Source organism: Stegostoma tigrinum, chromosome 3 (genome assembly GCF_030684315.1).
Source record: "Stegostoma tigrinum isolate sSteTig4 chromosome 3, sSteTig4.hap1, whole genome shotgun sequence".
NCBI classification, from domain to species: Eukaryota; Metazoa; Chordata; class Chondrichthyes; order Orectolobiformes; family Stegostomatidae; genus Stegostoma; species Stegostoma tigrinum.
Genome location: NC_081356.1, coordinates 14639378 through 14665070, shown reverse-complemented (window position 1 = coordinate 14665070; position 25693 = coordinate 14639378). Strand labels below are relative to the sequence as shown.

General features: G+C 39.2%; 1 protein-coding gene across 1 annotated transcript in view; it reads left to right on the top strand.

Annotated features, from left to right (window-relative positions):
- The window catches only part of noa1 (nitric oxide associated 1), a 28054-nt gene extending 7207 nt beyond the window's left edge, over positions 1-20847 (top strand). The window contains exons 3-7 of the mRNA XM_048528007.2: positions 4096-4313; positions 10884-11015; positions 13517-13633; positions 16160-16277; positions 18287-20847. Of these exons, the coding sequence (XP_048383964.2) occupies positions 4096-4313; positions 10884-11015; positions 13517-13633; positions 16160-16277; positions 18287-18546 (845 nt within the window). The 3' untranslated portion in view covers positions 18547-20847. The remainder of the gene's footprint in view (positions 1-4095; positions 4314-10883; positions 11016-13516; positions 13634-16159; positions 16278-18286) is intronic.
- Positions 20848-25693: the final 4846 nt, after the last annotated feature.

Below are 25693 nucleotides of genomic sequence, written 5' to 3'. Positions count from 1 at the left end.
GTAATTAACCTGCAAACTTTTTTCAAACCAACCATAATACTCAGCTTGAAGTACTAAATGTCAAAACAAATAACTGATATGCTTTAAATGCTAGGGAAAATATACTTGCTGGTTAAGATTTGTTTTAAAATGCAATTCTTAGGTTGCAAGCTATACTAACACCAGGGACCCAGGTTCGGTTCCAGCCTCTGGCAACTGTTTGTGTGGAGTTTGCACATTCTCCCCGTGTCTGCGTGGGTTTCCTCCCACAATCCAAAGATGTGCAGGCTAGGTGGATCGGCCATGCTAAATTCCCTGTAGTGTTCAGGGGTGTGTGCGTTATAGGGGAACAGGTCTGGGTGGGATGCTTCAAGGAGCAGTGTGGACTTGTTGGGCCAAAGGGCCTGTTTCCACACTAGGGAATCTAATCTAACAAAGTAGCATTTTTTTCATGCATCTTTGCCCTGAGAGTGTCGTATTAACCACTTGGTGAGACTCACAAATAGGACACACTTTATAGGGGTTTAGAGTTTCCTTTTCTGAAGGACATTAAGTAATTGAGTTTCATTACAATCCTCCATCTGTCATGGCCATTTTGTGCTATCCTTGAGATTACCAGATTTATTGAATTTAGTTTTGTAGCTTTTCATGCTAAGATTTCAACTGATCATCTGGCTTGTGGGTCTAGTGCCATTGTTACTACGTAAGTATCGGCCCTGCTCCCCATGATGAGAGATATCTTAATTTTTATTTCAATGGGTTATCCATTTTCATCTATTAATAGCAGTAATCTGGATGATTGTGGTATCCTGTAGATATTATTTTAACGTAGTGTATTGTAATGTATTGGATTGTTTCACCCTCCCTTTGGGAATGACTTTAAAGTTTCTATCCAAACTGTACATTGATTCAATAAGGAAAGCATTTTTGGTTGTTTTAATTTTGCTTATGCTTTAAGTGGATAGTTAGTAGGACAGTGGGAGTACTGCTGTGAGCCTCAACTACATACCACTCTCTTCTGTTTATGTTAGCAGGACTAGAAAATTGTATGGAATGCAAAGAGTAAAACTTCACGAGAATGTTGAGCAAAATAGAAATGTACTGATGGTACGTTCCATCTAGAGTTCGAGTTTTCAAGTCTATAGAATAGTTGAGCACCAGTTCAATCATTTTTGATAGTTCCATTCCATTGAGTTCCTCACCTTAGCTAGAATTTGCTTAATTATCCAAAATTTGTCATGTACATGCTGTCAAAACAAACACAGCACTGTCTTTTAAAATCGGCCTATTTGAAAATGAGTGGTATACAAAAGTCAGACATTCTGCCCAGCATGAGTTCTAATTATTCGTTTGGTAAAATAACTTAATGGCTTGTCAAGGTTGGTACTGCATTGCTATCATGGTGGTGTGCTGAGTAGTGCACTTTTGTGTATCTTTCTTTCTTCTTTTCCAAGTGACCCTTGATCTGACTTAGAATGGCCCAAGGTCCCCAATATGAAAACCAGCAAGATCAAAAATCCAATGTTGACTTAGTCCCAAGGTTGCTGTTTTTAAACAGTGTCCGTATCTCTTGAAAAAAATCCTCAGTGATTTTTTTAGCTATGATTTTGCAGTCTCTACCCAGAAGTAAATTATCTTGACCAACCTGATTGTTGCTGAAACCTTAATGAATCATTTTTTCAGTTCTCACCGTACCAAGAGTCCAGTATAATTTAAAAATTATAAGCTGTAGGTGTAGTGTCATGAATCTTTCATTTATAGAATTGAACTCTGCCAGCGCATCCAAAAGCAATTCCAGATGGCAAACCTAACTGCATGAGCCCGAGAGTTGCTGTTAACCTTTTTTTTCCCTAGCAGGTATGTCCCCCACTTGTTCCTTCAGTTGTCTTTCCCTGGAAGTCAGGCGTCAAGAGCATTGACATTGATTTGGAATTTTGATAGCACAAGTGTTACAATTGCAGTTATTTTCTCTGGGTGGCCACTCTTAAAGATTATCCAGCAGTGTTCTCTCATTTTAAGTTGCAAAATTCTTCTAACCGCAAGATGGTCACCCTACTGGGTGTGGTAACCCCAGCCTGGAGAAAATATAATAGCCTACCTTTAGGCACCCTTTCTAACACCCTGCTACAAGGTGTAAAGTGTATCTTGAAAGGAATGCTCAGTCACTGACACTGCTGTCCAGAAACACCCCAGTCCCAACATAGACATCTAATCAACTTTCTTCCAATTTTGAAGCCCGTGAAAGGCACTGGTTTCCTTCACTTAATCTGTTCTTGAGGACCTATTAGACTGTACTTTACCTGGCAGCCTACCCTGACCTTGCTGATGCGTTTTCCTTACCAGGAGCAAAAATCTCCCAAAGATATCACTTGGGTAGTCATCAGATCGCTCAAACCTTTCCACCATATCAATGTAGTGATCCACTGAAATCAACACTAATGGAATACTGTCTCTCAAATACTTTTATTCGCACTTGGTAAGTGAACATCACCAGTGAGCCAAGGTTTATTGCCCTTGAGTAGACGGTGGTGAGCTGCATAATTGGCCTGCTGCATTCAATGTGCTGTGGGTAAATGCACAATACCATTAGGGAGGGAATTCCAGATTTTGACCCAGCGACAGTGAAGGAACAGTGATGTGTTTCCAAGTCAGAATGGTGAGTGGTTTGGAAAAGAACATGCAAGGTGGTAGTGTTCCCATACATCTGTCCTTGTCTTCTAGATGGAATGGAAGTGATCATGGGTTTGAAAGGTGCTGTTGAAGGATGTTTGAATTTCTGCAGTGAGTGTCGATAATTAAGTCACTGAATGTTTGTGCATGTGGTGCTGATGAAGTAGATTGCTTTGTCCCAGATGGTGTTGAGCTTCTTGCATATGGAGCTATGTTCACTCTGGCAAGTGGGTAGTATTCCAACACATTCCTGACTTGTGCCTTCTAGATGGTACAGTGTTTGGGGAGTTAGGTGGTGAGTTACCGCAGTGTTCTCGTCCTTATTGTGTTCATGTAGCCACTGTTTATAATTCAGCTTCTAGTCTCTTGCTGAAGGTGGAATAACAGTTTATTATTGTGCATTTTTACAAAAAAATGAAAAGTTCTGTAAATTGCCATACCACAAAAGCTAAACTATTGACAGTCATAAATAAGAAGGGAAATAAAAGTTAAAAGTTCATCACCATTCAATTAATGGCTCCTGGGTTTGGGATACACTGGAAAACCTGTCTGAGACTGCCCTTCCAAGCCAAGATGAGACTTCCACGCTGGAGCTAGACCACTACATTGGGCCTTTGGAAGTCCTGGAAACCACCTCTGAAATAAGGACACGAGCTCTATTTCAAGATGAGACTTCTGCGCTAGGGCTAGACTTGCAGGCCAGGCTGTTGGAATACCCAGAAGCCACCGATGAAGACCACCACAACAGGATGGGACCAACACACCAGGACAAGAACTCCCGTCCAGTCCAAGTCTGCTCCTCTTGAATGAGACCGCCACACTAAGAGATTGCTCTGCCAGGTGCCAAGTTCATACCACCATTCCAGGCCATTGAAAATCACCTGTCACTGGGCTTAGGTTGGGAGAAGATGACTTCTGTCAAAGTCGGTAAAAGAAGATAAGGTACCATAATAAATGGAAGTGTTTTGTTTTGAAAAGAACATTGCCCTGTTTTTCCTGTATCGTTTTAAAATTCTGTTTTGATTCCAACAAAAGTTTGCATTTTGGTTTGAGTTTTTCCTCAGACTTGATCTACAAGCTTTCAGTGCTTAACGTCTTTCTTGACTTGATACTGATTGCTTGCCTGCCTTAAATTCTTTTTCTCTATCTTCAATTTCTTTATCGCTTATGCCTGTTTGTTAGTGACTTGGTACTCAATTATAGTTTGCTTTTCTTTTAATCAGGTCACAAAGTATTGTATCAGTGCTTCCTTTATGCAAGAATCTTCCCAATTGTTCTAATTCTGTTAATTTTCTTTTATATTATGTCACACTCTTGTTCTGATGAAATCGGATATAATTCAGATTTACTTAACCATTGCTGATTTGATACATTTCTAATATTATCATTTTACTGTTTCAGTTTACTGGCACTTACTGACATTTGCTTTACTTCTTTGATGTTTAGGTAGAGTTGGCAGAACGTTTCGTAACTCCCAAGTGGGTGGTGAACGAAACAAAGGAATGATTGAATGGGATCCAGATGAACTGTCCCTGAGTGCAGAACCTGAAGATTGTAAGAAAGAAAATGTCTCATATGCCCAGAAGCTGGTGGAATTCACATACAATGAACTGAAAGATGCTCGCTGGTTTTATGACACACCTGGCATCTTAAAGCAAGACTGTGTAAGTGAAGTAGAATTTAGGACATAATGCAGTATAGATTATGAATTGAGGACTAACTTGTTTGTAGTCCAGCATTTTATATTTGTGTTCCAAACATAAGTACTAGTTAGAGTCATACAGCATAGATAAAGAGTCTTCAGTCCAAATTGTCCATGCCAAGCAAGTTTCACAAATTAAACTAATCTCACTTGCCTGTGTTTGGCTCATGTCCCTCTAAACCTTTCCTATTCATGTACCAATGTAAATGTTGTAACTATACCTAAATCTAACATTTGCTGTTCATTCCATAAAGTAACCACCCTCTGAACATGTTGCCCTAAGGTCCCTTTATTAAATCTTTTCCCTCCCACCTTAAAAATGTGCTTCCTAGTTTTGAACTAACCACCCTATGGAAATGACCCTTGCTGTTCACCTTCTCTGTGCTCCTCATATTCTTTTAAAGCTCTATAAGGTCACCCCTCAATCTCTTAAGCTCCAGTGGAAGAAATCCCAGCCTATCATTGTAACTCAAACCCTTCAGTCCTGGCGACAACCTTGTGAATGTTTTCTGAATCATCTCCAGTTTAATAAAATATTCCCAATAGTAGTTTGACCAGAACTGTACAGTACTGAAAGAGGCCTCAGCAACAACCTATACAATCTCAACATAACATCTCAAATCCTAAATTCAATGGTTTGGGCAATGAAAGCAAGCATTCTAAATGTCTTCTTAACCACCCTTTGTACCAGTGATGCAACTTTCAGAGAACAATGTAGCTGAACTCCTAGGTCTCTTTGTTCAACAACCTTACCCATTAACTGTATAACTCCTGCCCTTGTTTGTTTTACCAAAATACAATATGGCACGTTTATCCAGATTAAACTCTCTGCCACTCAGCCAATTGGTCCAATTGATCAAGGTCCCTTTCTAATCTTAGATAACTTCCTTCACTGTTCACTGAACCACTAATTTTGGTGTTATCTGCAAACTTGCTAACCATGCTTCCTAAATTCTCATCCAAATCATTTGCTATAAGTGACAAACAAAAGTGGATCCAGCACCGATCCTTATGGAGCAGTGCTGATCATAGGCCTCCAATCCAAAAACCACCATCACCTGTCTCCTACAGTCAAGGCAATTTTGTTTCCAATTGGAAAGTTCTTATGAATCCCATATGATCTAACTTTCTTAATTTGTCTACTGTGCGGAACTTTGTCAAAGACTTTACTAAAGCCCATGTATGTGCTAAATCATCTGGTTGCTTTAAATACTGCATCCAATATCAAAACACAAAAAGATGGGCAACGAAAGCAAAGTGATAATGAAACACAGTAGGTCTGGCAGCATCTGTGGGGAGAGAAACAGTTGTTGATGTTTTGAGCCCAGTATGACATCAGTATTCAGCTTCAAAAATGAGTCGTATTGGACCCACGAGAGAAACAGGGTTAATGTCTCCACAGAGATAGCAAAGTGTAGAGCTGGATGAACACAGCAGGCCAAGGAGCAGGAAGGCTGATGTTTCAGGCCTAGACTCTTCAGAAATGGGGGAGGGGAAGGGGATTCTGAAATAAATAGGGGGAGGTGGCTAGAAGATGGATAAAGGAGCAGATAGGCTCTGCACCTCATTATCTCAGATTCTCCAGCATCCGCAGCTCCTACTATCTCTATCGCCACAGATGTTGTCGCATCTGTGGTATCTTGCTTTTATAAGATGAGTAATGCCTGACTAATATAAATTCGTTCATCACCTTGATCCAGAGGTACCATATGAGCCGAATATAGGTGCTTTGTTGGGAAAAGCAGAGAAAAGATGTCAGCATGGTGTCTCAAAATCAGGGCCAATAATGTTGGCTTCTGGTGCCAGAATCCAGAACAACATTGCTCCCACCAATTGTGGATTTCTCTAATTCATAACAGTTAACACTCTGGATTGATAATTCTTTAGTATAAATGCAGCAAAAGACTCAGTAGTTTTACTGGAGAAAATGAACATGGGCTGGGCTTCTCAGCTGAATTCTGTGCACTTTTTTTTAGTGGTACTGCAAGTGATTGTCTAGTTGTGGTGCACAGAAGGAACTTGGATAGTACTGTTTTCATAATTTCTGTTTCTGTTGCTATGAAAACATAACTTATGGTTTCCATGGTGTGCACCAATAAACAGGAATTTGAAGTGATTAAAGGGCTTGAATTTGTTACACAAGGATTCAGGATGTCCAGAGCATTTTAATTATTCACTTAGATTTGGCCTATGAACCATATTGGATCTAGCTGTCTTTACCCTACACTAACACGTTGCCTTGTTAACAATGTTGAAAAAGCTGCACATGCAGCTAACAGCTGAAATGTAAAAGCCTGAGAACAGAATAGGAAATTAGGGTTCATGATTATTGACAATGCTGGAGAGAGCCACTTGAGAAAATGTGGGAATGGAGAGAATTGTGCGTAAAGGAGGAAGCTTGTCGGTGGGTGATGTTTGTTCATCAACATTTTAATGCCCTTCATGAATGGCTAAAGTGGTAACGATTTCTTTAAGTTAAATCGCATTAGAATGGTTAAGTAAGAAAAAATTGTCACCACACCTCCATAAGCAGTCAGTAATTTATCATTTTGATAAATTTTAGCTGTAAAGTTAATAAACTTCCTCCTGTGTTCAAATCATCAGGGTCCAGTTGCAAAACAAAACAGCTTATCTTTTTTCTGCATGGTAACAAAAGTGCTAAAGCTGTATCTTGCTTTGTTGGGTGAAGGAGTAACCCAGGTCCATATTGTAACTTACATTTTTCCATTGGTCTTGAGCATCATTTTCAGAATACACAGATGGATAATCATACCCCAAAACTTTACAATTTGACTCCACCATCCTCTACTATCAATATTATACTCCCAAAGATAACTAATTAAATATAACTCAGGCTCCAAAATAAAAATGTGGACTTCATTTCAGTTAGCTATTCTCTATGGATCACTCACCCATGACTTAGTATTTATTCAATCAATTCAAACCCAGTCAACTCAATATACTATTAGGACAGCACTGTGGTTTGCACTCCTGCCTCACAGCACCAGAGACCAGGTTCAATTCCAAGGTTGGACGATTGTACAAACTCCACACGTTCTCTCCCAGTCTATGTGGGTTTCCACCAGATGCTGCCGTTTCCTCCCGCAGTCCAAAGACGTGTAAGTTAGGTAGATTGGCTACACTAAAAATTGCCCCATAGTGTCCAGGGATGTGCAGGCTAGATGGATTAGCTATGGTAAATACAGGGTTGCAGGGATGAGTGAGTCTGGGTGGGGTGCTCTTCACATTCCTTCAGACCATATTAGACAACACTAAAAAGATCGCCAGGTGCAATTTTTGGATTGTAACACAGCCATTGAGCTCTGACTTGGTGTTTACAATTGTATTGCAGTTTAAATCTTTACTTTTTTAAAATAATTTGCGTGGCTGGTTCCTGAAGTTTGTTGCTATCTTGCAAAACCCCATGGAAAAGTTGGTGCTTTTATTTCGCTGAAAAGCTCTGGATTATATAGTGTTCTTCCCCTCCCCGCCCACTAATTTTCAAGGACCAGAATGAGGAAAAGTTTCAGAAGCGCACTTGCAGGCAGTACATGCTTCTGCCCTTCTGTGCGAATGATAGAGGAAGTGAGGGAGTGATTGGTTAAGTTGTTGTAGATTTCCTATCAAAATGTTCTTTTGCCGTGGATGTTGCATGCTTCTTGTATTGTTGGAGCTTGCTCTCCACTGTAAAGACCAGATCTTTTATGTTTCTTTGTTTTTGATTATGGACTGAAATGGGAAAAGAACTGGTTTCCAAGTCCTCTCCTGGTGTCCTGCATCCAATGTTTACCTTCAATCATTATGGCTAAAGTTTGGCTGGTATTAATATCACTTGATCTTCAGAGCACACATCATCTCCTGCGGCTCATACATTGCAACAATGATCAAACTTAAAATTAATGTCCTTTGGATGTGGGAGATGCTGGAGCAGTGCAACATTGCACTGTCAACTCTTCAGCAATGTAGTTCTGTGATTTCATCAGGTAAACCAGTTCTAGGCTGGACAGATAGAATGGTAGGTTTATGAGTGGCAATAATAGAATTGTCCACTGGAAACTTGCAACAGTTTTTCATAGAATGCAAACTAGTGCACGGCAATGGAAGCACATTGTCATCCAGTGAATCCCCAATCCAATGAAATGTATATAGAAGTAATGTCTTATAAGTATTGGGTTGGTTAGTGCAAATGTGATCGACAACGAGAAGGCAGTGATGACCATAATGGGTAAGGTTCCTGAGGGGGCCTGCAATCATGTGATTTTAAAAGGAATTCCCTCGCAGCAATATTTGTATCATCTATGGGCACTGGGGAGATGGCGGAGGACCGGAGGGTGGCTAATGTTTTGCTTTTATTCAGGAAAGGCTGTAAGGAGAAGTCTGAGAACTAAAGAGCAGTGAATCTGACATCAGTGGCAGGTAAGTTGTTAGAGGGAAATCTGAGACATAGGATTTTACTTGCATTTGGAGAGACATGGACTGATTAGGGATAGTCTTTGTGTGTGGGAAATCGTGTCTCCCAAATTTGAGTTTTTTGAAGATGTAACCAAAAAGATTGTGGGTAGAGTGGTAAATGATGTCTACGTGGACTTTACTAAAGCCTTTGACAAGGTTTTTCACGGCCAACTGATTAGTAAAGTTGGATTGCATGGGATTCTGGGAGAGCTTGCCAGTTGGATACAAAATAGGCTTTATGGTAGGAGAAGGTGGTGGCTGGAGGAAGATTGATTTTCAGACTGGAGGACTGGGACCAGTTGTGTTTTGCAGGGATTGGTGCTTGGTCCATTTTTTGTTTGTCATTTATATAAATGATTTGGGTGAGAATTTATGCAACATGGTTGTTAAGTTTGCAGTGACATGAAAATTTGTCGTTTAGTGGACAGTGAAGATTACAAAGGGATCTTGATCAATTGAACAAATGAGCTGAGGAGTGACAGATGGTGTTTAATTCAGATAAACGGGAGATATTGCATTTGGTAAAACAAAGGCAGGATTGTACAGTTAATGATAGGACCCCGGTTACTGCTGTAGAACAGAGAGACTTAGGGGTTCAAGTACATATCACTTTGAAAATTGTCACCAGTAGACAGGACAGTTAAGGTGTTTAAAACATTTGCCTTCATTGCCAAGATCGTTGAATATCGGAGTTGGAATGTCATGTGGTTGTGTAGAACATTGGTTAGGCCTCTTGGAGTACTGTATACAGTTCAAGCTACCTTGCTACAGAAAGGATATTATTAAACTGCGAGGGTTCAGAAAAGATCTACCAGCATGTTGCCGGGACTGGAGGGCTTAAGTTATAAGGATTAGCTGGGATTTCTTTCACGGGGTAGAAGGTTGACGTATGATGTTTATACAGGTTTATTAAAATCATAAGGAACATAGATAAGGAGAATAGCAAAAGCCTTTCCCCTGCAGTGGGGGTGTTCAAAACTAGGAAGGATATTTTAAGGTGGGAGAGGAAAAATTTAAGGGACCTCGTGGGCAACATTTTCATACAGGATGGTTCGTATGTGGAATAAACTGTCAAAGGAAGTGGTAGTTGCAGATATAGTTACAACATTGAAAAGACATTTGGATAGATACCATGAATGGGAATAGTTGATAAGAATATGGGCCAAACTCAGGCAAATGGGACTTCAGTTTGGGGAAACTTGGTTCGCATGGATGAGTTAGACTGAAGGGGCGGTTTCCATGCTGTAAGACTATAGCTGCATTCATGTCCTCAGGACTCCCCAAAGTACTTCACTGCTAATGAAATGTCACTCAATGTGTCAGTGATTTTGCAGCAGCAAGATCCTTCAAACAGGCTATTTAAATAAGTAGTTTTGTTTAATGTTAACTGAAGGATGCTTGTAGACAAGGGAACACAGACTTTCGCTGTTCCTCGAATAGTGTTAGTGGACCTTCTACTTCCAATGGAACAGACAGATCAGAATTAATTTTAGCATCTCTTCTGAAAGGTGATTGACCTTTGTAATTGCACTTTTCCCTTAGTATTAAACTTATCTAAACTTGGAGCATGTACTGTCCTTGCATGATTGAAATGGTAATTTAGCCCCAAAATCCAGGTTAAGTGCAGGTTCGTCCTGTTGGAATGTTGTGGGCCAGAAAGTTTAGATTAGGCTACTTCCTTTTTGGTATATCATTCTCATTGATAAGTCCTAAATTTGAATACTAACATATTTTCACGTTTATTAGATCAATCTCTAAAACGCTTTTTGTTCTGGAGTAACATTGTTTCTCATACTTTCTATTTAGAATGACTAAGTAAGCTATTTGCAACAACAGAAATAAGTACAATAAGCAGAGCAGTGATAATGGGAACTGCAGATGCTGGAGAATCCAAGATAACAAAGTGTGGAGCTGGATGAACACAGGCCAAGCAGCATCTCGGGAGCACAAAAGCTGACATTTCGGGCCTAGACCCTTCATCAGAGCAACTGGCTAACATCTTGGTGAAATTCACAGGAAATTTTTGTCTTGAAAGTAATACTATAGCAATTTTCTCATGTAACTCCAATATATTTTGCAGATTTTAAATCTACTTACAGATCAAGAACTGAAGTTTGTTATGCCATCATCAGGTATTGTTCCTCGGACATATGTGCTACGACCTGGTATGGTGTTATTTCTGGGTGCCCTAGGTCGCATCGACTTCCTGCAGGTAAGGAACTAAATGTTTCAATGGACCAATGCAACTTAATATGTTTGCACAACACTTTTTAAAGTTGTAAAATACGCTAACATAAGTTGTCACTTGAACTTTTGCTGGTTTTAATGATGTTACAAATGAGACAAGTCAACCTGCAAGAATTTGAAAGACAGCAGCATGGTAGAGGCAGCTACCCTCTATTATTTCTCTTGCGAAATGTAGTGGGCGCTTTCGCTCAAATTGGACACCAAGCTTGTGAGGATTTCAACAAAGTTGGATGATTCCCTGAACTTTGGGAGTGGGAGAAGATCTCCATGATATCCTGTAGAACCTGTATCTCCAAGGATTATGTCCTCCTCAAAGAGCATTTGACAGCTAGCAAAGTGCTCCTCATGAAAGTCATTCTGGGAATTGGAAGTGATTCACATGGAAAATGAAAAAGACAAGCAGCAAGAAGGTTATCTTTGGATATGCTCCCTTAACACTCAGTGTAAAAATTGTTTTACACTTTAAATGTGGATTTCTTGTGTTGATTAGAGTACAAGTTACCTGCTGAATTGGTCTTTTGCCAGTGATGCTTTTAACTTGTTTGTTACAAGAAAAGTCTTAAAACAAAAAGCCTTGCTGTGTGATCCTTACAGTGAGGTACTGGAAAATTTCAGTGCCCTGTGTGTGTTCTCTGTTCTAAAAATTATTGGTCAATGTTCATAACAATACCCCATTACTAACCGTTCTGACTTCACAAAACTGGATGTTTACTATGATTGTGATGGCTCCTGATCCAGCTTGAGCCATAGTATGCTGCTGTTACAGATACCAGGATAAGACCAGGACAGTAGTTGTCAGTTCCCTTTACAATTTTACTCTGGTTGTCTTGACTTTGGCTATAATGATCTGAAGATGTTGCCATTTGGCAATTTACACTGAAAAATTATGCCAAGGTATGTTGACATTGGATGAGTTTTGGGTCTCAGAAGTGAAAGTGAAATTCTTCCCAGCCCTTTAAGTTCTTGAGTAAAGACCTGAAGTTATTGTCTTGTCAGTGTTTGATCAAAGACTCCATTATTTTTGAAGTTGGTTTCTAAACATGGATCTTCTTTAAACTATTTCCTCAATGTCCTGACATTCTTCAATTTGGAAAATGAGGGCTAAGTTGAAGAATGTGTCAAATCCCATGCTTTATGGAAGCTGATCACTAGCATTGATTGGCAGTGGTGGGGGGGGGAGGGGTAGATGGGGAGAACTGATGACTGGGAACAGTCACATGCAAAACTCTCAGATTCTAAAAATTGATTTCAGTTTTAGTACTACCATAAACTCACGGAAAAGTTGAATTTTTGAAACCAAATTTTAGGCAAAATGCTTGGAGATCACCATTTACACAATGTTTTTGGAGAAGTTATTGTAACAGCAACGGTTACAAGGAAGGAAGTTATAGCACACTCATCGTCCATGTGCGTGGCAGTGAACGTTCCTAAACTGTGGAACTTATCTTTGCTTCCAAACGCAACACCAATATTTTTCACTTTGTAAAGATTCTTTTTTTCAGTCCACAGACTTTGAGCTGGACATGGAATTCCTAGGCCATCTGGTTGCATGGCACTGTCTGAGATTGGTCTGCTTTTATCGCAGTCATTTGGTGACTTGCAAATGTACTATTCCAAAAGCGCCTTCAAAAATCAGAGCCATTAGATGTAAGCCTGTACACTTATACAACTATGTCAAACTTGTGTTTCAGCTTCAGGGAGCCTCATAAATTTCTATACCCTGGGACAGCTAACAGCAACATTGGCTGGGCTTGGATTTTCAGTGCTGCTTGGAGGTTGAGAAAAAGTTACACAAGTGGAGATTGTCATATAAATATTGTTTAAATGAACAATGAATTGAAATGTGAAAAATTAAGGATTTTTTGATTGAAGATTGGGGTCAGCCTTTACAGTGGGTTGACCTAATTTACGAGAGTACTTTGTTGCAATAAATGTAATAAATATTTCTAGTTTTTAGTTTGGAAGAGTGTTGGAAGCAATTCTTGGCAAAGGTGGGAATTGAAATGGATATTTGAGATTGCTGCTGCTGGTCCAAACCTTTTGGCTTTAATCTTTCTAACTATAAATTGAGGTTAGTTGTTATGATGGACTACTTAAGAAACAGATTAATAGTGGAAAACAAAATAAGGCTAAAACAGCTACATTTTAGCCTTTGAAATTTGTACTGCATTTCTTTATGTTCAGCATTGTTGGCTGTGAAAATTGCACGTGTAGTTCTTGCAACCTGAGGCTGACATGTGAAATCCAAATCCTGTTTCACCTCAAACAGTAAAGATATCTGGTCAGCGTGGCTCTGTTGGACCAAAAGCTCTGTTTCCTTGCTGAATAACTCTGACTCCTACGGTCTTTTCGTACATACTGCCTGATCTTGAATGTAGCCAGAATTGCTGATTTTTGTATTGGATTTAAACATCTGCAGGTTTAGCATTTTAAAAATTGTCTTTTCACTTTTATTGCAATGTGCAGGGAGAAACGTCGGTCTGGTTTTCTGTGGTTGCTTCCAACCAACTTCCAGTCCATGTTACAAGCCTCGATAAAGCAGATTCAATCTACCAGAAGCATGCTGGAAAAGCATTACTTGGGGTAGGCGATCACTATATATTTGGAGTTTTAGGAAAAAGTATGCAGCTGAAATTTGAACTTTACTGTAGACCATTGTCTACCTGTTTAGTTGCAGTATTTGTATGTAGCCAAAAATATTGCTCTACAATTTTCCCATTTTGGGGCTCTTATTTATGTTGAAGGCAAAATTAAGTCCCAAAATATATAAAGGTCAATATACCTCATCCTAATATTTCCCCAGAACTGTCTAACATATTATAAATTATATGATGCATGAACTAAGTAGCAATTCAGGCAAAAGCATTTTAAAGTGTGAGATTTTCTTTTGTTCAAGAAAGTATTCATACTTTTGTACTTTCAGTTGAGATTTTCATTATCATTCTTTCAGTAGATGTGTGTGTTGTCTGCTTGGCCAGCCCTTATTGCCCAACCCCAAATTGACCTTGACCTAGCTGCTGCCTTAAACTGTTGCAGTTCATATGGTTTTGAAAGAAGTGTCGTGTGAACCAGAATCCCACTTCTGAATTGGAGTTTAGAAGAATTAAAGGTGGCCATGGTGAAGAATTTTAAGGTACTAGTAGGATGTGGTAGGTTGAATGTTGGATTAATGATTTCTCTTGCAGGAGAAACTGACTGGGGCAAAGTTTAAGGAAGAAGATCTCCCTGTAAAGGAAGCATTTGCTCCAGTATGACTATAACGCTCCCTAAATTAAAAAGCAGACCAAAACTGCAGGAAGTACTCAAAGCAGCAGTTTCACTAATCCTGTATACAGTCATAAGACATTTCCCTGCCTTTGTACTCCATCTTCCATGCAATAAAACTCAATGTGCCATTTGTTCCTAATAAATGCTGTGTACTAACATTTTTTTGAAGCACATTTGAGGACACTGAAATTCTTTGATTTTTCGCCACTCCGTAGTCTGTCCATTTAAGTAATATTCTGATTTTTGATTCTATTTGCCTAAGTGGATGACTTCATTTTTACCCACATCAGACTCCATCTGTCACGTGCCTGCGTTCTCTCAACTTTTCTTAATCCCTTTGCGTGCTCTTTATAACTTCCCCGTAACATGTTTTCTCACCTAATTTCATAGCAACAAATTTAGCTACAATATAGTCAGCCCCTTCGTTCAAGCTATTAATGTAGTTGGAAAATGGCTGAGGCCCCAGCAATGATCCTTATGGCATGCAAGAGATAATGGGAACTGCAGAAGCTGGAGAATCCGAGATAACAAAGTGTGGAGCTGGATGAACACAGCAGGCCCAGCAGCATCTTAGGAGCACAAAAGCTGATGTTTCGGGCCTAGACCCTTCATCAGAAAAGCCTGACATTCAATGGCATTACTATCCCTGAAACCGCTACTATCGACATCCTTGGGATTACCATTAGCCAGAAACTGAACTGAACTAGCCATATAAATACTGTGGCTACAACAGCAGGTCAGAGGCTTAGAATCCTGCAGCAAGTAACTTGCCTCCTAACTCCCATCAAAGTCAGGAGTGTAATGGAATATTGACCACTGCCTGGATGAGTGCAGTTGCAGCAACACTCAAAACTTGACATCATTTAGGACGAAGCAGCCTGCTTGATTGGCAGCACATTCCCAAACATTCACCATGTATTCATGTGTACCATTTATGTATGAGATGCATTGCAGAAATTGACTGAATCTCCACAGATTGCATCTTCTAAATCCATGACCACTTCCATCTCGAAGCACAAGAGCTGCAGATGAATGTGAGCACCATCACTTGTACCTCAAGCTACTCACTGTCATGACTGTCACTAGAGAGAAATTGCTGTTTCATCAGTGTAACTGGGGCAAACTTCAAACTTACTCTGATGGATTTGTGGGTCTACACAAATCAAATAGACTGCATTGGTTCAAGAAGATGTCTTGCCACCGCCTCTTGGGAGTAAATAGTTTTGGCAATAAATTCTAGCCCAGCCAATATTGCTCATATCCCCTGAATGAATAAAAGAAAACACAAGAAGTAAATGTGGCAAGGAGGTGAATCTCCTGCATTCATACAGGAAGGTGTCAAGTAAGTGGAGTTGGTAGACGATTTGAAAAGTGCCTGCAGTTGAACAGGTTGTAGTGTATCCTCCTTTTAGGTGTTGGAAGGTATGGGTGAATGTGGAGACTGAAGCACTTACCATTTGTGAAAGAGCAGAGGATGTTGAACTCACAAGGTCAAGTAAGAAACATGAGAAATGGTGTCAACATCCAGGGTCATGTGAACCATAGCAGAAGGAAATTGCTAGTTGAGAACAAAACATTTTTGAAGCCCGAGGATACAAAATGAATTCGTCTCAACGGGCAGAAACTGGGAGAAGGAAATGGATTTAGTAAAGACTTGGTTATAAGGAGAAATGGTAGTAGAAGCACATCATGGGAAAATTCTTCAGCAATATAGGATTTGTAAAGAATGGAAAGCATTCCAGTGGTACCAAACTAGCCTTCCGTTTAACTGAGCAATAAATTTGCGTGCATCAAGGATTTTGAAGTGCTTACTGTTCTGACATGTCCTGTCCCCACTTCTAGGTTCCTAATGGTGGAGAGGAGAGGATGAAAGATTTCCCTCCCTTGGAATCACAGGATATTGAGTTATTTGGAATTGGTCCTTTTGAGGCTGTAGCTGACGTAAAGCTCTCTTCAGCAGGTAGCATCTTTTATTTAATCAATTTATATAAAACAAAATCTAGAAATGGATGCACAATTAACCACAACAAATCAACATGATTTCAATATGACTGGCTTGTAAATATTTTTGTATATTTACAGCTAATGTTATTCCTGGACAAATCAAATCTCAGACTGAAATCTGGCTTGATCAATCAGTCATGTTTTATTTACTGCTATGATCTTTCATTGAAGCACAAGCACACAATGCTACAGTTTAACAATAAGCTTATTATGCAAAAGAAAAGATAGAATAAAATAAACCAAGCCATTCTCATAACGTGATTCTCAAGACTGAGAAACACTAAAAGTACAATATTCCATCTACAACTGTTTGTATTCAACCAAACACTTCTGTTCCAGAACATTCAAACTAAACTTTACACTCAAGCAACCAATTTCCTACCACTTTTAAGCTATCTCCTTTCTTCAGGAAAAACTGTTCAACTCTTCTGACTTTCACCAGGACCTCTGTAAACTGAAACCAAAAGGTTTCCTGAGCAATGGGCTTTTCCCCGAAGCAAGAAAAGAAATAAATTTTTGATCTTTTACTGAAAGTAAGCTAATGCTCTTCACTGTTTATTCGTCCCCTTGTAAAAACTCGCCCAGTGCAAACAACCTGCCTTTATTGCTCTGGGACGTTTCTCACACTGTCTTTTAAAAAGAAAATGCTCTAGAAATAATGACAAGTTATTCATTAAACTATCATAAAACAGACTAAACTGACATGTCACTACTTCAAATTCTAGTATAAGCAGTACTAAAATGTTATCATGTCTCACATCTTGCATTATACTGTGTACAGTTTGGCTGTAGCAGAAAGTGGGGGGAAAAAATACCATTAGCCAGGTGCAAATCTGCCATTTCTTTATTCATGACTCATTGACACTGTATCTGTACAACTAATATAAAGTAAATTCATATATCCACTGTAAACAACTACTGGTTTTCATGTAAAATGAGTCACTGTTTTTTCCCCTAAAAACTAAAAAAAATCCTGATCTTTTAAATCAACAAGCTATTCTTCCAGATAACAAGGTGTAGAGCTGGATGAACACAGCAGGCCGAGCAGGAAGGCTGACCTTTCGGACTTAGACTCTTCTTCAGAAGAGGGTCTGTCTAGGCCTGAAACGTCGGCCTTCCTGCTCCTCTGCTGCTTGGCCTGCTGTGTTCATTCAGCTATACACCTTGTTATCTCAGATTCTCCAGCATCTGCAATTCCTACTGTCTCTAGTATTCTTCAAGTATGTCTTGATACGTTTCCCATCACAAGCCCATCCCTGATTCTGAAGCTTGGAAATTGAGTTCTGCAGCATTTAACAATGGCCTGAATCTCAACCAATGAGCAGAATCCCGAGTTCACAATTCATCAGTGTCTTTCTGCCCTGGTCACCATTTAAAGTATTTGGCTCAAGAGAGGGGAGATCTTACAGCTACTGCTGTAAGTAGCTGATAGCCTTAGAAATACACTTCAAAAATATGTATTGGGTCAACAGTTATCTATTGCTATTATTAGTAGACTACTAATCCAGAAACCTAGGTTGTGTTCTAGGGATCCAGGTTCAAATCCCACTGGAGCAGATGGTAGAATTTTGGAATTTTTTTTATAAACCTGGAATTAAGAATGTCACGGCGACTAATTGTCAGGGGGAAAGAAAATCTGGTTCACTATTGTCTTTTAAGGAGGCACCCTGCCATCTTTGTTTCGTCTGACCTACTTGTTACTCCACAGCAGCCTGTTTGACTCTGAAATGGCCTATCAAGCCACTTAGTTGTAACAAAACAGACTGTCTGTCTGGCATCAATCTTGAATGCTTTTAAACACAGATGGAATAATTAGTTTTTACTGAAATTAATTTTCCCAGAACTAAAATTTAAGTCAGCTGTGTAGAAATTACTTCAGAGACATCGTTAGGAAATTCAGACCCTTGAATAGCTCCAGAATTCTTGAAACAAATGTGTAACCGTTTTGTTGTCTCTTTTCTTCAGGCTGGATTGCAGTGACAGCTCAGTCACAGGATAAAATTAGGCTTCGGGCCTACACTCCTGCAGGAATTGGCTTAACAGTTGAAAAGCCTCCTCTTCTACCATTCATTGTCAATGTTAAAGGAAAACGAATAAGAAAATCCCCAGCCTATAAACTTAAAAAGCTACAACCTGTTGTGGAAAACCTACGACCATTACCTCAAAAACATGGCCTGCTTGAAGAATGGAAACATGCAGGATGGTCATTATCCCAGGGTTTGTAAATAAATTACTGTCTTAAGTCCTATTATGTAAATTATCTTTTGGCTATGATTTTGCGAGCAAGTGGCTGCTGAATAATTACATTGTCACCTTTGATTCTTTTAATGGAGTATTTACTAATTTCCAAGATGTGATTTTCAGTACAATCATACGTGAAAGAAGTTTTTTTTAGTTGTGCGATCTGACACTGTTGCAAATAAATATATGCACCAAATCTCTGTTAAGATATTTAACTCCCTGACAAATTTATAATGCCATGTGCTGAGTTTGTACAAATTACTACGAGACTAGCATCCTGTTTTGATTCTTTTGTTTCCATAATGGAATCATAATTGCTTTTAATTTGTGTATATGTAACTTGCATTGACATGTAGTTTGTAAAATATGTATATAACGAAATTTGTATCCCATGGCTACAATTACCTCTACTGTAAGTAAACCTGATGACTTATTTTCTGTTCTGTGTTTTTGATTACTAGCATTGCCTGAACAACTATTTCTTGTACTTGTACATGTACACATGTACATGTACATGCACTTTATAAATGTGAATTGTTGTGACAAAGACTTGTTTGGACCCTTCTCTCAACTCTGTCAACGCATCAGCTGTGAGTGACAAATCACCAATGGGAAATGGTGAGCAAATCTGTACCTTTGTACCTGAAATAACGTCATGGTGCATAGAAGAGACCATTCAGCTTGGTGCTTGAGCTAATTTTTTGGGTGATCTATTCGCTTCATTTCACTGCTTCCTTTTTGCTTATTATCAATTCCTTTTTCAGGTATTTACCCACATCTATTCAATTTTGCTTCTAAATCTGCTTCAGCCATCCTTTTCAAGCAGTGCGTTCCAGATCATAGTAATTCGTTGCACAATTTTTTTTTTTGCCATGTCACTCATGGTTCTTTACCCAATCACTAAATCCACAGGTTACCCAACCCTATGTCTCTGGAAAGTTTCTCATTTACTATAGATATTTTTAATCAACCTGTTCAAATATGTCACAGCATATGAAATGAAACTTGAACTCTGTTCCTGGCTTAGTGATAGGTCTGTCACTGTGCCTCAGGAACCTGATTATGCCATACTATCCAGCATTAATGATTTTAAACACCTGTTAAAGCACATCATGTCCTTTTATTGAGTCCCTAACTGGACAGTTTCCTGTTACTAATCTGTAACTTTGTAATTTACCTGGCTTGAGGTATACGTTAGGAAAATTATTACAAAATGTCCCTTAATATCTTTTGACCCTTGAACTTCAGCATCCTTTTATAGTGCTGTAATAGTTGCTTTTTCAACACTACCAACCTCCATGTTTATTTCTGTTTTAAAATTCTTGGCTATAATGATATTGCATGTGTAGCCCCTTTAAGAGATGATGTGCTTTTTTTTAAGCTTGGAGATTTAAACAAAAATGTGGCTAAGCAGCTGAACAGGTACAGATAGTTCTGAAATGGAAACGTATCAATTGGCTGTGTGATTTTAAACCTTAGGCTTGTTTTAATGTTTTGGCAACTAGTTGGAATCAGCCAATTAATTTAAACTGACACTTAGCAATTGAAAGCCAATTGAATTTAAATCAGGGGTTAGGCCCAAAACGTCAGCTTTTGTGCTCCTGAGATGCTGCTTGGCCTGCTGTGTTCATCCAGCTTCACACTTTATTATCTTGGATTCTCCAGCATCTTCAGTTCCCGTTATCTCTGAATTTAAATCTGATGGTTTTGACAACCTTGGACCAATGCTATTGTAAAAGAAGATTGATATGTCATCCAAGGTATATAAGGAGAGTTTTTTTTTTGAAAATCTGTGAGAGTGAAGTGCCATCTGAAAAATAAGCATCTAGCCCTCAAGAAATTGCTGAGCTCTCTAAAACAGTGCTGTCTACTCAACTGGAAGCACCATAATACTTTTATAATATAAGAGTCCTGACAAAAGACTTCTCAGAAAACGTTCCTGACAACTGGATCAGAGGAAGAAAGATGTTTATGACTGGAGAGATAGCAGCGAAGACGGAGTATTCTAAAAGACATCGTGTGGACTTTGAGAGACAAAAGTTTAGTTTTTATTACTTGGTTTATATAAGTGGAACTTGTTTATTGGAATAGCATAGAAGTAGAATTTTGTTCATTTAGGGAAGTTAGAAGTTGGAGAAATTCTGATTGTTTGTAATTCTATTAATTTGTTCATTGTTAGGGTTAAATAAATAAATTAGTCACTTTGTAGTTAACAACAGGGATTTCTTTTCATTTAATCTGTTCCTCTCCAAAACACTATCTCATCTCTGTAATGTTTATCTTTTAACTTTATTTCTTAATTTTTCTACCTTATACTATGAATAACTAACTATTTTTCCTTTATTTCTCTATTTTGTATTTAAGATTTGAACTGAAGATGGCACCATGTGGGTGTCATTGTAAATAGTTCACTGTGCTTGAGTACATATGACAATAAAGGAAATTTAATTCTATTTTTCCAGAATCTGTGGATTCTTGGAAAATATACCAGTGCATGCACAACATTGGAGGTACCAATTTTAATATCCTAGGATACATCCCAGGAGACTTCAGTCATTAGCCCCACTGGTAATCCTAGTAAGATCTCTACAATAACAGTTAATGTATTGATTTCCTCCTCATTTTTCTCCTTGATTAACAGCGTTCCAAAAAAAATTGTCTTCCACTAAGAAGACTGTCAAGTATGTATTCAATTTGTCTGCTTTTTCCTAGCCTCATTCTCAAAGGTTAACTTGGCCTCTTTGTTTTCATGTATTTAAAGGAGCTCATACTGTCCATGTTGATATTATTTGCAAGGTGACCCTCAATCTGTCTTCTCCCTCATCTTTTTTTGGTCATCTTTGCTCATTTTTAAAACTTGCCTAATCTTCTGGTTTTCCAAATTATGTGTTTATTTTCTCTAAATTTGACACTATCTTTCTCTGGTTAACCACAGTTGGTTAATTCCCCCTTCCTAGAAACCTCCTTTTGTCATGAGGGTATTTTTGTTTGTGTGAGCTATGAACTACTTTCTTAACATCTCTGTTGCTCCTCAATGGTCTTTGGACTAGAGGGTGTAATCTCAGAATAAAGGGTGGTACAGTTAAAGCAGAAATGAGGAATTTTCTGAGGGTGGTGAACCTTTTATCATAGAATCCCTTCATTCGGCCCACTGAGTCCCCACCAACGCTTGGAAGAGCAGACCACCCCATCCCTATAACACTGCATTTTCATTGGCTAATCTACCTAATGGCACAGTTTTGGACCATAGGAGGAAATCTGTGCAGATATGGGAGAACATGTAAATGCCACACAGACAGTCATCTCCGGGCAGAATCAAACCCACGTCTCTAGTGCTGTGAGGCAGCAGTGCTAACCACAGAGCCACTGTGCTGCCCCCACGGAGCGCTTTTGAGGCTTGGTTGCTAACTGTAGAGAAGCTGAGATTGACAGATTTTTAGTCAATAAGGAAATGAAAGGTTAAGGGTATCAGGTAGCCAAATGGCTTTGAGGACATGTGGCTTGTCCTGTAAGCTGTGTCATACAGTTTCCTGTGTTGACCAAATAAGGGAAGTTTTATGGTGGTCAGCTAGACATAACAGCACCAAATTGCTTTACATGGATTATAGTACGTTGCTGTTATAATTTGATGTGAACATTTGGGTGTTGTTTCCCAGTAAATTCCATTGGTTGGGATTCAACATTGTGATCAGTTTTGGTCAATTAATTGGCTGAGTGCACAAGAAGTTTCTAGAAAGAGAGCATGCTTTGGTTTACCAGAAGGACAAAGGGTTTTGCAGAAGTGACCATTCAAGGTCACATTGAGAAATGTGTGTCCTGAAGTTATTTGCATAGAGACAAAGAACCACAAAGCAAGATCTACATGGATTAAAGTTAGCTACATCACTCAGATCGGGATCATACTTGTTTCAAGCCAAACTCATTGTGTTAAATGTGAATTCAGTTAAAGGGAAATTAGATGAAGGAGGAAGTAAATGTTGCAATGATTGTATATTTTATATTGAGGAGAGGTAGCTAAAACGTTAAATAAAGAAGAGTCTGTTTAATTAAAGTCTGAGTTAACTCCTTGTCTTTTGTTGTACAAGGGAGGAACACCTGGGAGAAGTATTGACTAGTTGTTTTAGGTAACAATATGGTTTATACCTTTTCCAATCCAAGATCATTTCTTGTGATTGTACTCATTGCATCCATCCTAACAATGCTACCCCACCACCCTCTCCCACTTACCTAACCTTTTGAAACCTCACATACCCCTGAAGTTATTTCCCAGCTTCGAGCTGGTAACCATGTGTCTGAATGGCTATAAGATCATACCAATTAACCTGTACACATGCCATTAATTCATTTATTTTGTTCTGAATAGAGTCAACCACCGTCTTACCAGACCATAGAGCTGCTCTCTTTCAGACAACTAGCGATGCTTTAACCTGAGGGCCACAATGTCTCAGGTGAGGGGAGGGGGAGAAGTTGAGAGAGTCCTTCATGGTAACCTCAGCCTGTGCAGGAATAGAACCCACACGCAGGTGACACTGCTGCTGGCCATCCAGCCAACTGACCTCTGTTTGGAATATTACTTGCATTTAAGAACCAGTAATTTCGCCCATTTTTGTGTTTTCCCACAACCCCCAATCCTATTCACTGCTGTTTTCCATTCCTTCCCCCATCCCAATTTTGATCCACACATTTAACTCCTTGACTTTATTTACCTTATGCCATTTGCCTGTGGCTCAGATTGTTAACTTGAAAATTTTGCCTTCCAACTTAGCAGCTAACTGTTCAAATTCTTTCAGTAGAACCTTTTCCTAGTCCTGCTAATGTTGTCAATACCAACATGGATGTCAAAAACTATTTCCCTCCCCCCCCACTTCAAGATTTTCTGCGACCCCAAGGAGCTGTCCATTACTCCATCATTGGGCAGGCAGCACACTTTAAGGACTCCTGTCTGGGTTCCAGAGAACAGTATTCAGCCCCCTTAACTATACTCTTGCCTACCACTACTACATTCTTATTTCCTCCCTCCACTTGAATGGCTACTTTACTAAGGTTCACTCATCCTGGATGTGAGTTTGCTCGCTGAGCTGGAAAGTTCGTTTTCAGACGTTTCGTCACCATTCTAGGTAACATCATCAGTGACCCTCCGGTGAAGTGCTGGTGTTATGTCCCGCTTTCTATTTATCTGTTTAGGTTTCCTTGGGTTGGTGATGAAAGCGGGACGTAACATCAGCGCTTCACCGGAGGCTCACTGATGTTACCTAGAATGGTGACGAAACATCTGAGAACAAACCTTCCAGCTCAACGAGCAAACTTACATCCAGAACCTCAACCTGAGCTACCAATCTTCTCAAAACTTGTTCACTCATCCTCCCTGGAGTGCCCATACTCATCTACAGACTTAACTGTTGGACTATTGCAGGAGCTGAGGCTCAGTTGCAGCCTCGCTAGGTCTCCACACTTGGCTTACCTGTAGTCACAGCCTCCTGTCTCAAATTTCAAACCAATTTTTCAACTTGCCTGAGGATATGACTGCCCTCTGGAGAAAGGAACCCTTTCCTCATGTAATGCGATGAAGCTATAAACCGGTTACTTTGACTTCTGTATGCTGGAGATAACTCAGTGTTTGTAAAAACAAAGCTCAATTCACCACATGTCAGCAGTTTCATGAAGGGCAAGTCATACTTGACAAACTTCCTGGAGTTCTTTAGGATGTAATCAGCATGGTAAATAATGAGAATCCAGTGCATGTGGTATATCAAGACGTCCAAACAGCATTTGACAAGGTGCTGCATAAAAGACTAATCCAGAAGGCTAGATCCCACTGGGTTAAGGATAGAGTATTGGCTTGGATAGAGAGTTAGACAGGTCCTTCTGAGTGGCAAACTGTAACTAGCAGGGTGCCATGGGGTTCAGTTCTTGAACCTCAACTATCTACAATCTATATAAATGATATGCAAGCAGAGATAATGCAACTTCATTTAGTATCATCTGTGAAAACCTGACAAACCAGGGTGTGTACTCGCTGGAGTTCAGAAGAACAAGGGGGCATGTTTGGGGTACATAAAATGCTAAAGGAATTGATAAGGCAATTGAACAGATCTTCACCCTTGGGGACAGTCTCAGCCAAGTGGTCATAAACGTAGAGAGAGGAGGTGGGTTCAAAACAAAGATGAGGAGAAACTATTTCTCTCAGAGCATTGTGAATCTGCAGAACTCACTGTCCCAAAGTGCAGTACAGGCAGAATCAATTCACAAATTCAAAAAAGAAACAAATAAGTTTCTGCTGAAAAGCTGGATAAAAGGCCTATGGGAAGTTGGCAGGAAAGTGGAGTTAAACAAAGGTAACATCTGCTGAACTCTTAGTGCTCCTTATTTGATCAGCAGCTTGTCCGAGGTGAGCACCACCATTGTACATTGGAGAAAAGTGAAGATTTTGTTTGAAGAAGTGACTACAGCTGCCAGAATGTTACTTTCTATATAACTGAACACCATTAGACAGTACAGCAATTTGTTAGAATAATAACAGGGAGGAGGAGATTCAGTTTTGGCAAGAGTGAAAAAGGCAGATTCTTCTCCTCAAATCTAAGAGTGACACTCCCAAAGTCAGATTTATAAAGGGTAACTTTTCAGATGCCACAATTTAAAATGATTGGCAAAAGAACAAGAGGTGACTTAAGGATTTTCTTTTAGAATGTCAGCTGTTCTAATCTGGTGTTTACTATTTGATAGTGTGGTGGAAGTAGATTCAAAAGATATATTCAATAATGAATGTTATTAGATATTTGAACATTAAAAACTGTTCTTCTGGGAAGAAAGAGCAGCAGAGTAAGACTAATTGCACAGCTCCACTAAAGAATTGCATGGCCACCTCTTGTGACCTGAAGGCATTAAAGGGATGAGACAGAAACAATATCTAAATAGTATATCTTAAGGAAATTACAGAATATTGAAACTGGCAAGATGTAATGTGGAGTTGCAGAGAGTGCGAATTGATTGAAGGAATCTAAATTCAATGTGAAATCGGCTTCACTCCACAAATAATGAACTGTTCTGCGTTTTCAGCATTTTGTTTCTCTTTAATTAAATAAATCTAAACCATGTATAAGAACAAACCCTAATTCAAAACAATTTTAATGA